The sequence below is a fragment of the Archocentrus centrarchus genome, chromosome 16, assembly GCF_007364275.1.
Source record: "Archocentrus centrarchus isolate MPI-CPG fArcCen1 chromosome 16, fArcCen1, whole genome shotgun sequence".
NCBI lineage: Eukaryota > Metazoa > Chordata > Actinopteri > Cichliformes > Cichlidae > Archocentrus > Archocentrus centrarchus.
Genome location: NC_044361.1, coordinates 4598272 through 4609496, shown reverse-complemented (window position 1 = coordinate 4609496; position 11225 = coordinate 4598272). Strand labels below are relative to the sequence as shown.

At 37.7% G+C, this 11225-nt stretch overlaps 2 protein-coding genes across 2 annotated transcripts; both read left to right on the top strand.

The window, feature by feature from the left end:
• The first annotated feature begins 744 nt into the window (after positions 1-744).
• LOC115793757 (fucolectin-4-like) lies at positions 745-5159 on the top strand. The gene is made up of 6 exons (XM_030748849.1): positions 745-785; positions 1136-1200; positions 2215-2500; positions 2982-3133; positions 4239-4518; positions 4909-5159. The coding sequence occupies exons 2-6, from the start codon at positions 1137-1139 to the stop codon at positions 5057-5059; spliced, it is 933 nt and encodes a 310-aa protein (XP_030604709.1). The 5' UTR covers positions 745-785; position 1136; the 3' UTR covers positions 5060-5159.
• A 1547-nt stretch (positions 5160-6706) lies between these two features.
• On the top strand, positions 6707-10716 carry LOC115793755 (fucolectin-1-like). Its single transcript, XM_030748847.1, has 6 exons — positions 6707-6927; positions 7436-7503; positions 7887-8172; positions 8621-8775; positions 8941-9220; positions 10050-10716. The coding sequence occupies exons 2-6, from the start codon at positions 7437-7439 to the stop codon at positions 10198-10200; spliced, it is 939 nt and encodes a 312-aa protein (XP_030604707.1). The 5' UTR covers positions 6707-6927; position 7436; the 3' UTR covers positions 10201-10716.
• The last annotated feature ends 509 nt before the right edge of the window (positions 10717-11225 follow it).

The following is an 11225-nucleotide window of genomic DNA, read 5'->3' as shown; positions in this document are numbered from 1 at the left end:
AACAAAGGAAGACACAAAACAGCAAAACCTACAATAAACTCAAAACACTGGGCAAAAGGCCCACAACAAACAACAGTTTGTTATCCTCCTGACACTTCAGTAAACACACCACGAAAGAGTTACACTCCACAGACTAAATTAGAAAATCTGCTGCTTCTTTAAATATCAGAAGGATTTTCTGCTGTGTTAGCATAACTGTAAGAGTTTAGTTTTCTCATGAACTGTCAGTATATAATGCACCTTTGGAATATGATGGTTCCTGAAAATGGGCCTCTGAATGCCTACAAAAATGTTCTCGTTAAAATCATAAATGAATTATTCAATATTTTTTACTTACAGCACTGTTTATCAGTTTGATGTAATATTACTGTGCTTATCTTTCAAATACAAGGACATTTCATAATGGCCCCAAACTTTTCAGCAGTAGTGTATGATACAAGTGCATGAATATATATATATCGAGTAAGATGGACAAAGATGTTACAAAATAACCAGAAACACGTCTGTGTCGTGGTCCACTGCTTTCCTCGGATGGTTAGAGATGTAATAAAGTGTGGAAGTGAAACAAATGCGCATGGGCACAAACTGGGAAGTAACTGGATAGTTTTGAGGAGAAATCTGATCTAATTTCTGATGATTGGTTAGTTGTGGTTTAACTGAGGAAAGGCGGAGATGCATTAAAAAAAAAAAAAAAAAACCAGCACAGAAATACCAGCAGCAGCTCTTCTGTTTCACTGAATCATCAGACTCCAGGAAGAAAGCATTTGTTCTGTCTGGTTCTTCAGGTAACACATTCCATTTCTTGAAACAGATCATCTTTGGTGTATAACTTTCTCTCTTTTCACAATTTGAGTATAGAATACAGATTATAGGACCAGGAAAATATTGTTTTAATCAGCCTTTAACTCTCGCTGAGCAGAGCCCACAGAAAAACATGTCTTGCACGTGTTTTTGCACAAAGGTTTCTCTCACAAGATTCATTTCTCTAAAATAACTTTGATCCTAGCCTATTCAGTCAAAAAGATTTCATCTTGAAGGTGGGGCTTAAATAGTTTGACACGTGACACAGTAATAGCTAAGAATTGGAAATTAATAAATATTGTTTATTAATAAAAATATAATCCTTCTCAAACAGAATGATGAAACTGAGTGTTTTCCTTCTGCTGCTCCTCCTGAGGATGAGCTCGGTTTCCACTTATCGTAAGTGTGATCTGAGAGTGTGTGAGATGTCTTAAATGTAAAAACACCATCAGACATGGTAAAACCATTTGGCAGAGTGATTTCTGAGTGTGTGTAATGACATGTATACAGTACATAATAAATTTTAGAAAAAGGAGGCAGTGGACATAAGTCTGTTGTGTTATCAAGATGATGTTTTCAGTTTGCAACAAATTTAACAGATCACAACATGGCAACAGCTAAACAGCAGCTACTGGTAGATAGAGCATCACTTGATACTGTAAGACCAGACTGACGAACCTGTGCACCACCTGGATTGACTACAAGAAAGCCTATGATCCGATACCTCACATGGAATGCCTGGAGTGGTACATGATCAACAGGACCCCAAGAACCTTCATCAAGAACTCAATGGGAATGTGGAGAACAACACTAGAGGCCAACTTCAAGCCAATTGCACAAGTCGCCATCAAGTGCAGGATTTACTGAGAAGATGCTCTGTCCCCACTGCTGTTCTGCATAGGCCTGAACCCCCTCAGCCAGATCATCAACAAGCCTGGCTACAGATACCGACTACAGAATGGAGCAAATACCAGCCACCTAATCTACACGGATGACATCAAGCTGTATGCCAGGAGGGAATGAGACATTGATTTACTGATCCACACAAGTGTAGCTGGATGGTAACAAAGAGAGGGACGGTAGAACAGAGGGGAATAGTGGTTTGCATAGAAAATTTACATTTTGGTTTTATGTTAGCAGAAAAAAGACTGAAATTTTCAAAGTCATATTGCAGACTTAAATACGGTCTCAATGAATCAATGACTTCATGAAGTACACTCACAGCAATAATTTGCATACTTGACCATTTTTAGTGTCTCCTGAAAAGCTATTTTTTCATGTGCAAAACACGGGACTTCAGGACTAGTGTTTCCTGTGTTTGGCTGGATATTGCTGTAATTTGTGTTTCGTTTGCTTGAATGTATTTAATTTCATTATTATATTTCATAGTCCTTCTACATCTCTCATTGACAGAAAATGTGGCCTTAAGGGGCAAAGCAACTCAATCTACCTGTTACGATAGTCCACTGGCATCCGCCCACAACGCAATTGATGGAAATCGTGACTCTGCTTTTTTGGCTGGGTCATGCACACACACTAATGAACAGACCGGCCCCTGGTGGAGAGTGGACCTGCTTGAGTCCTACATCATCACTTCTGTCTTCATCACCAACAGAGGAGACTGCTGTCAGCACAGACTCAATGGGCTAGAGATCCATGTAGGCAACTCTCTGAACAACGAAGGTTTAGGAAACCCAAAGTATGGAAATATTAAGAAGAAACAAATTATCAGCAATACTATGATCCGTTTTTCTTTTCTTTTTTCATGTTTGTCCAAGTATTTGCAGCGCCTGTTTACTTCTGTTTTTCTAAAGTGATCATTTGTAGCAGGACGGGTTGCTGCAGGGCTGACATCGTTAGCTGCCCATACACTACAACAATCGATTTAATTATAGCACCTGTTGCCATAGAGCAAGTGATCATAATTATATGTTTACACAAATACTCTATATGAGGAGAATCTTCATATTTACTGCCTTTTTAGCATCTTTAGAGTATTACTTGTTGGAACGTTAAAAACTTAAAACAACAAGAAAAAAAATACATCTCAACAAAATGTATAGATTAAATAGTCCAATATACTGTGGAGTAGGCCTGGATTTGTTACATGCAGACTATTAAATGTTCTGACATCTGCTGCTGTGGTAAACTATAGGTCTCTTTGTCACGCTTTCTGTAAGGGTTGGTACAGTTTCTGAAGGTCATGCAGGTGACTCCAATGTGACTTTCACTGATCGTGTAGAGGGGCGGTACGTAACTTTGACTCTGCCAGGTTCACAAAGGATCCTCACACTCTGCGAAGTGGAAGTCTACGGATACCCTGCTCCAACTGGTGAGGATTTGAGCCGCTACATACAGTGTTACGAAAAGTCCCCCCGGATTTCTTAGTTTTGCACGTGTGAAAAAGTAATTGACCCCTACATCTTATTAATTGGTTGTGCCATGATTGGTGGCAAGAACTGCAATCTAGCATTTGTGATAATTGGCAATGAGTCTTTCATGTTACTACAGAGCAACTTTGGCCCATTCTTCTTTGAAGGACTATTTTAATACGGCCACACTGGAGGGCTTTCAAGCATGAATGACCTGCTGAAGGTCATGCCAAAGCAGTCAAGGTCAGCAGTGCTTTTTGCCTTGGAACTCTCCCATAGATCCCATTTTTGCCCAGTCTCTTTCTTATTGTTAAATCATGAACTTTGACCTTAACTGAGATAAGTGAGGTCTGCAGTTCTTTAGTTATTGTTCTGGGTTCTTTTGAGACCTTCTGGATGAGTCGTCGTTGTGCTCTTAAAGTAATTTTGGTAGGCCGGTCATTCCTGAGAAGGGGGGTCATCACTATTCCAAGATTTTTTCTGTTTGTGGAGTATGGCTCTAACCGTGGTTCATGGACTCCTTAGAAAGCCTTAAAATGGCTTTGTAACCCTTTCCGGACTGATAGATGCCAATGACTTTATCTATTTCTATTTCATCAAGCCTGTGTGTGGCTTGTGAAACTGAACTCAGCTTTTCAAAAAAAAAAAAAAAGTGATTAATTACAGTTAATTCAAGATTTAATAAGAGGGCAATTACATAATACACAGAGCCAGGTAGGTTTGATAGATTTTTCTCCTTAATGAAAGAAAACCTTATTTAAAAACTGCATTTTGCATTTGCTTGGGTTATCATAGACTAATATTGAAATTTATTTGATGATCTGAAGCATGAAAGTGTGGCAATTATGCAAAAAGTTAAGAAATAAGGAAGGGGGCAAATACTTTTTCATGGCACTGTTAATAAATGTGGACAGCATGCAGCTTTATCTACAAGCGTAAACCAAATTTTCAGGCTAATCCTAAACTATCAGTGCAAATGACAAAATGGAAGCATGCAGTGCATTTCTTCAAGCATACCACACAATTGTGATATGAGTTCATCTTTTAAATTTGTTCTTTTTTCAGAGGAGAATCTTGCACTCCAAGGAGAAGCGACGCAGTCCTCGCGACATTCATTTGGTATTGCATATAATGCCATCGATGGAAATCGTAACAGCAAGTGGGAAGATGCCTCTTGCACTCTCACACGAAAATCAATGAGCCCCTGGTGGCGGCTCGATCTGCGCAAAACACATAAAGTGTTTTCTGTTAATGTAGTAAATCAAGATTCTAACCCAGAGCGACTCAACGGAGCCGAGATCCGCATCGGAGATTCTCTCGACAACAATGGCAACAACAATTCCAGGTAGTTTACATTTCAACACATCTTAACAACATCTTCTGTTTTTTCTTTCAGCTGCTAATCATGATCATAATTTCCATGGTGAGTTTGTTGGTGTACGCCTCAACATACTCAACTGTGTGGTTCCAGCATAATTCGGGTTTTCTATGAGATTAAAGTGGGAAATTAAAGAATTAAAAAATGCTAAGCAAAACAATACACAATACAGATTTACAAGAAAAAACCCAGAGTATTCTTTGAAATTATAGTTTCACAAATTTACAAGAAAAAAGAAAAGAAATTGTTAGTGTCCATTATGAATGTGATCTTTAAAGTGACTGAACGAGGCTTAAAGTGAACAAATCAGATGTTCTGACCAGAATTAACAAAGTCATTTTCTGTTTCTTCTGCCAGGTGTGCTGTGATCACAGGTATTGCAGGAGGTGCTGTTGCTGATTTCACGTGCAATGGGATGGAAGGCCGCTACGTTAACATCATCATTCCCGAGAGAAAAGAGTTCCTAAGTCTGTGTGAGGTCGAGGTGTATGGCTCTAGGCTGGATTAGGTCTAAAAAAAAAAAAAAAAAAAAAAAATAATTTTTTTTCCTTTTACCCATAGAGACTAAAAATCATAGTTTAAGCTTTCATAATCATGTAAAAAAAAAATCAATGAAATCTAACAAATAAAAGGACATTTGAAGCAGTGTATTGCAGTAGGTTTTTCTGTGGTTGTAGTGTGGCATTTTAGCGAAGAGTAGTGCAAATGTTATGGACACACCAGTTTTTATGGTACTACTTAGCAGACAGATTATGCTTTGGAAGATAAACATAGTGCAATATAAGAAAAAAAAAAAAATCAAAACATCTTCCCATTATTGATTCAGCTCATCAGTGAAAATGAAAATTCAACCTGCTTACGCTGCATCTACTGTTTGGACATGTTTCCTTTTCTACTGTTGTTTTGTTTTGTGTTTTTAAAAAAAAATCATAAACAGTTGAAATACTTTCAGTTTACCTGCTGCAAGAAAACTATGCTTGGAACAACTACTTAAATTTCATGTACTGTTTATTCTATGTAATTCTTTACTGCTAGCAGGCAAAAATGTTGACCTCTATGTGCTATCATGATGTTATTTCTTGTAGACCAAGAAATTTATGAATAATAGGTGTAAGTCTGTCCCTGTCAAATGGTACTCTTATGCCAGTTTGCATCACATGTATGATGTGATTGGATGATGCCCATAATAAATGTGAATCATGAGGCTGAGGCTTTGGCTAATACACACAAGCACATACACACATGCATGCATGCACACATGCACACACCATTTGATGGGCAAGGTTGCATCTATTATCTGTTCAGAAATTTCCTGTGCCCCACAGCATCACCAGGGATCCAAAACAAACACCAAAAGAAATCAAGTTACACAACTATATTAAGACAACAATTTGTTCCAACAGGAATTCTTGAGCGACTGTATTTATTGAATAAACATGGAGAGGTGTCAGCAAATTGGAGAACTGAATATTTGTGTGTTTCCAGAGAGCAAAATAAAGAAGTCACAGATCATCTGGAATGCTGAAACAGCCAAACAAGTGAAAATGCACAACTGAGCAGTTTTCGTAGTTTTGCTCGTATTTGGTAAAACTACTTGTGTTAAGGTCAAAGGTACATTTAGAGGTTTGCAGCCATTGCTATGACAATGTCAACACCATTGGTGAATGAAGCACTTTTAACCTTTACTTCAACTCAATATGCCAGTTCTGTATTTTCTGTATTTCTGTAAAAGTAGCAAAATGTACTTAAAGCATTAAAGATACATTTTTGAGAGTAAAGGTCGCCTGTGATTGATTTGATTTGGCTTTACCAGATTTATTCAAATGAGCCCATTTATATACAAAAACAATTTATGTAATTTATAAGGAATGATATTTATTAAAATATTATATTAATTATATAATACTGATGATATAAATCATTTATAATGAAACCGTATTAATCAATAATATTTACTTACAACAGTTTTGATCAATTTAAGGTCAAATGAAACAAATGTGCTTATCTTCCAAATACAGAGCCAATTCAAAGTAACCCCAAAAGTTTGAGCAATACTACATCTTGAGTAATAAGTATAAGGATGTTGCAAAAATAACGAGGAAAACATGTTTTATGCTGCGCTGCTTTGTTACAATGGTCAGAGTGTGGAAGTGAAACTGATGCACATGGGCACAAACCAGAGGAAAGTAACTGGACGGCGTGGAGGAGGAACACGATCTAATTTCTGATGACTGGATCGCTGTAGGTCAGCTGTGGTAAAGGCAGAAATGCATTTAAAAAAATAAACAAAGCAAAAATATTATCAGGAGCAGTTTTTCTGTTTGACTGAAACATCAGAATCCAGGAGAAAAAAAAAAGCTTCTGTTTTGTCTTCAGGTAAGACTTAATTTTTCTTTTCACAGTCTGAATATATTTACAGTCCGTCTGGTTTAAATTTGTTAGTTAATAATTTGCTTTCTGGGTTTGACACTGAACTCCATAAAAACCTTTCAGCTTGATGAAAAATAAAATTTGGATTCATGACATTTGATCAACCAAATAAATAAATAAATAAACATCTTGTTGATAAAATTCGATTCAAACATCAACTGAAGATGCAGTAAAAATAGATGCTATCAAAGATTGACAGTTTATTCACAGCCACTTATTTCTTATCTTTCTCCTGTGAGAATATCAGCGTTTCTGACGGGCCGTCAGCGCCTTGAAAGGCCATCTTTGAACGCTGAATGGAGCATTCAGAGAAACTTTGCAGCACCCACAGCCCACAGGAAAAACACTATTTAGGCTTTTCCCACAAAAGATCTGCATGTGTGCATTTTTGCCACAAACACACCTGTGTTTCATATTTAACACTCAAGAGTTTCTTTGTTTCTTTCTGATCCAGAATGAAGAAGCTGAGTGTTTTCCTTTTGCTGCTGCTGCTCCTGAGGACGAGTTCGGCTTACAATTATCGTGAGTGTGATGTGAGACTGTGGGAGATGTGTTAGGAAAAGCACTTGGCAGTGTCCTTTATAGTTTTTGTGACACGGCAAATAAATATTATATTACGATAAATAATAAATATTTTAGAAGAAGAAGGAGGATCCAGGTCTGTTGTGTTATCAAGAATAAGTTCAATTCAATTTTATTATGCCTTAAATGGAGAGCGGCCTTAAAGGAAGAGAAGTTCAAACATGTGGGGGCTCAAACAGAGAGTGGGGCTGATAGATGCTGATAGATTAAATGAGGCAGATTAGCTTGAGGTCACAATTATGAAACAAAACAAATGAACAAAGAAACATTTCTGGAAGTGGAAAGGTTTGTTTCATAAGTTTTCTTGTAACTCTGATTGACAGAAAACGTGGCCGTACATGGCAAAGCAACTCAGTCCACCTGTTACGAACACGCTAAGGCATTCGCCCACAACGCAATTGATGGAAACCTTAACTCTGAATTTATGGAGGGATCATGCACACACACAAATAAAGAGACCAACCCCTGGTGGAGAGTGGACCTGCTTCAGTCCTACATCATCACCTCTGTCTCCATCACCAACAGAGGAGACTGCTGTCGGCAAAGGCTCAAGGGGGTGGAGATCCACATAGGCAACTCTCTGAACAACAATGGTTTAGGAAACCCAAAGTGAGTAAATATAGAGAAATAAGGAGTTATCAGCCATATGGTGATTATTTTGTCTTTTGTTTTGCATTTTCTTTTTCCCTTGGAATTTTTCTAATTTTAACCTTTGCAGCGTTCTGTCCTTCTAAAAGGTTTGGTAGAAGCAGGAGAGGTTGCTGAATGGTTGTTAGCTGCCTATACCCAGCCAATCAGGACTCCATATGTCATGAGCAGTTTGTGCACAAATTTTGACCTTATTTTATTTATGAGAATTGGTTTTTGTTACAGACTGTCAGGGGCAAAAATAAAACAATTTTTAAAAAATTCGTCCCACCTTGATTCACAGGGTAAATAATCCAATATACTGCTGTCGTAAGCCTGGATTTGTTGTGTTATTACCATGTTGGATATCAAAAGTTCTGACATCTGCTGCTATAGTAAACTACATTTTTCCCCTCATGCCTCCTGTCAGGGTTGGTACGATTTCTCAAATTCATGCAGTCAAATCCATCACCGTGACTTTCACCGATCGTGTAGAGGGACGGTACGTAACTCTGTCGCTTCCTGGTTCACAAAAGATCCTCACAGTCTGCGAAGTGGAAGTCTATGGCTACCCTGCTCCAACTGGTACAAATATAAGCTATTACATGAATAATCAACCTTGTGAGTCTGATAAGTTGCTGCAATAACGAATTATGACTGCCTAAAAAGAAAACTTTTGTTTTCATCATAATTTGCTGCACATGGACAACAAATATCACAGTTACTCTCCCATCTTTCTCCTTTTTGCAGAGGAGAATCTTGCACTCCAAGGAAAAGCCACACAATCCTCTCTATACGCATTTGGCAATGCATTTAACGCCATAGATGGAAATCGTAACAGCAAGTGGGAAGATGCCTCTTGCACTCTCACACGAAAATCAATGAGCCCCTGGTGGCGGCTCGATCTGCACAAAACACATAAAGTGTTTTCTGTTAATGTAGTAAATCAAGATTCTCTTCCAGAACGACTCAACGGAGCCGAGATCCGAATCGGAGATTCTCTTGACAACAATGGGAACAACAATTCCAGGTAGTACATCTTTAGCTACATTTGGTAAATGGACTAGTTCTTATATAGCGCTTTTCTACTCAGTATGAGCACTCAAAGCGCTTATACAACCTGTGCATTCACCCATGCACTCCCATTCATACAAGCACTTCCATTTTTACGAAGCTAAGTGCTTTTTAATTAACTAACATTCACACGCATTCATACTCCGACAGAACGGTCGGAGAGCAACTTGGGGTTAAGTATCTTGCCCAAGGATACATTGGCATGTAGCCTGGAGTAGCCAGGATTCGAACCGCTGACCTTCCGATCAGTAGGTGACCTGCTCTACCTACTGAGCTACAGCCACCCCCAACATAACTTACAGCCCCTGCGCCATTATTGCTGACAAAAGTAATTCATGTACTTATTTTCTCAAGGCTTGACCATTGCAACTCCCTCCTCTTTGGCATCAATGAAAAATCACTCTCGACATCACAACAGTTAGGCTTCTTGGATTCTCGCAGTGGTTTCCTGTATGTTTTAGCATTGATTTTCACACTGATCACTTTTAAAGCACATCTCAGTGTGGACCGGTCTTGAACATGACTGGGAAAATTAAGGAATTTCCAAAAGCAAAAAACATAATTAACTAAATTCCAAGTGAAATGGCACTGCTGGATCAGAACATGTATTACATCAGCTACTGGTGTGTCCTGAGGGAAGCAGTAGAACTTATCTGACATGAACGGGAGCAGACTCATGGATGTGATTTGTTAGCGTCCGTGTTGAATGTGATCTGTGAAGTGACATGGAGAAATAATTTGTTCCGACCAAAATTAACTCAGTAAAGCTCTGTTTTGTCTGCCAGGTGTGCTGTGATCACAAGCATCGCCGGAGGTGCTCTTGCTAAGTTCACGTGCAATGGGATGGAAGGCCGCTATGTTAACATTGTCATTCCCGACAGAGAAGAATTCCTAAGTCTATGTGAGGTCGAAGTGTATGGCTCTAGGCTGGATTAGGAAAGGAAAAAAAAAAGAGCAAAACATAGGGTGGTGTCATCTTAAATCACACGTTGTTGGTCACATGATCACAACACATGGAGGTGAGATCCAATCAAAAACATGTCTTATGTCAATCAAACAGTTAATATGATAAATCATCTATCGGTAGTACATTATAAACTTAAATGGAAACTTAAAAGAACAAAAAAGTAAACTAGGAGTGAGAACCAAATAACAAATAGAAAGATATGCATAATGCCTCACCTGGTTCACAGGTAAAATAGTTGATGCAATTAATTATGTACAAATCACCTCTTGTAATTTAGGGCTGCAACTAACGACTATTTTGATAGTCGATTAGTGATCAACTATTGAAACGATTAGCCGACTAATCGGATTATAAATCACATCATTATGAAATGGCACTTATTTAGCTATCAGCTTTTACATTTTGCATAAGGTTATTTAAAATGTGGTAGTAAACACATACTTCATTCAAAACTTTTAATCGGGTTTGCTGCTGATATAACTTTAACGGTCTATTTTTCCAACCATTAAAAAAAAAAAAAATATAGTACTTTTTTGTCCCATTAATGTTGAATAAAACTATCCAGTTACGATGCTTAACTTTAATTTCAGGAGTTTGCTTATCACTGGAGCACTTCCACCTTTCGTTGGTCTGTGTAGCAGACTGGTGGGAAAATGAACAAAATTTTGAAGTTTAAGCTTATGTATATTGATTCATTCATCAACCAAACTTAAATTAATATTTATCATGTCAAATATTGAAATGCGATTAAAATGCGATTAATTTTGATTAATTAATTACAAAGCTTGTAATTAATTCGATTAATTTTTTTAATCGAGTCCCACCCCTAATAATTATAAAAACATTTAATAAATCATGTTCTAGAATTCGTACTCTTCATTTCAGTTTTCAATGATTTCATTGTGAGATTTTAGCAAAGAGTAGTGCGAATGTTGTGGACACACTTAGAATTCATACATTCATTTCATATAGTTCATATAGACCAAACTTTGAG

Excerpts from the sequence above, each read along its gene's own strand:
- LOC115793755 (XM_030748847.1), top strand. The coding sequence starts at position 7,437 with ATGAAGAAGCTGAGTGTTTTCCTTTTGCTGCTGCTGCTCCTGAGGACG. Across the intron at positions 7,504-7,886 it reads GAGTTCGGCTTACAATTATC|AAAACGTGGCCGTACATGGC; the intron begins GTGAGTGTGATG and ends TCTGATTGACAG. Across the intron at positions 9,221-10,049 it reads AATGGGAACAACAATTCCAG|GTGTGCTGTGATCACAAGCA; the intron begins GTAGTACATCTT and ends TTTGTCTGCCAG.
- LOC115793757 (XM_030748849.1), top strand. The coding sequence starts at position 1,137 with ATGATGAAACTGAGTGTTTTCCTTCTGCTGCTCCTCCTGAGGATGAGC. Across the intron at positions 1,201-2,214 it reads GAGCTCGGTTTCCACTTATC|AAAATGTGGCCTTAAGGGGC; the intron begins GTAAGTGTGATC and ends TCTCATTGACAG. Across the intron at positions 3,134-4,238 it reads CGGATACCCTGCTCCAACTG|AGGAGAATCTTGCACTCCAA; the intron begins GTGAGGATTTGA and ends TTCTTTTTTCAG.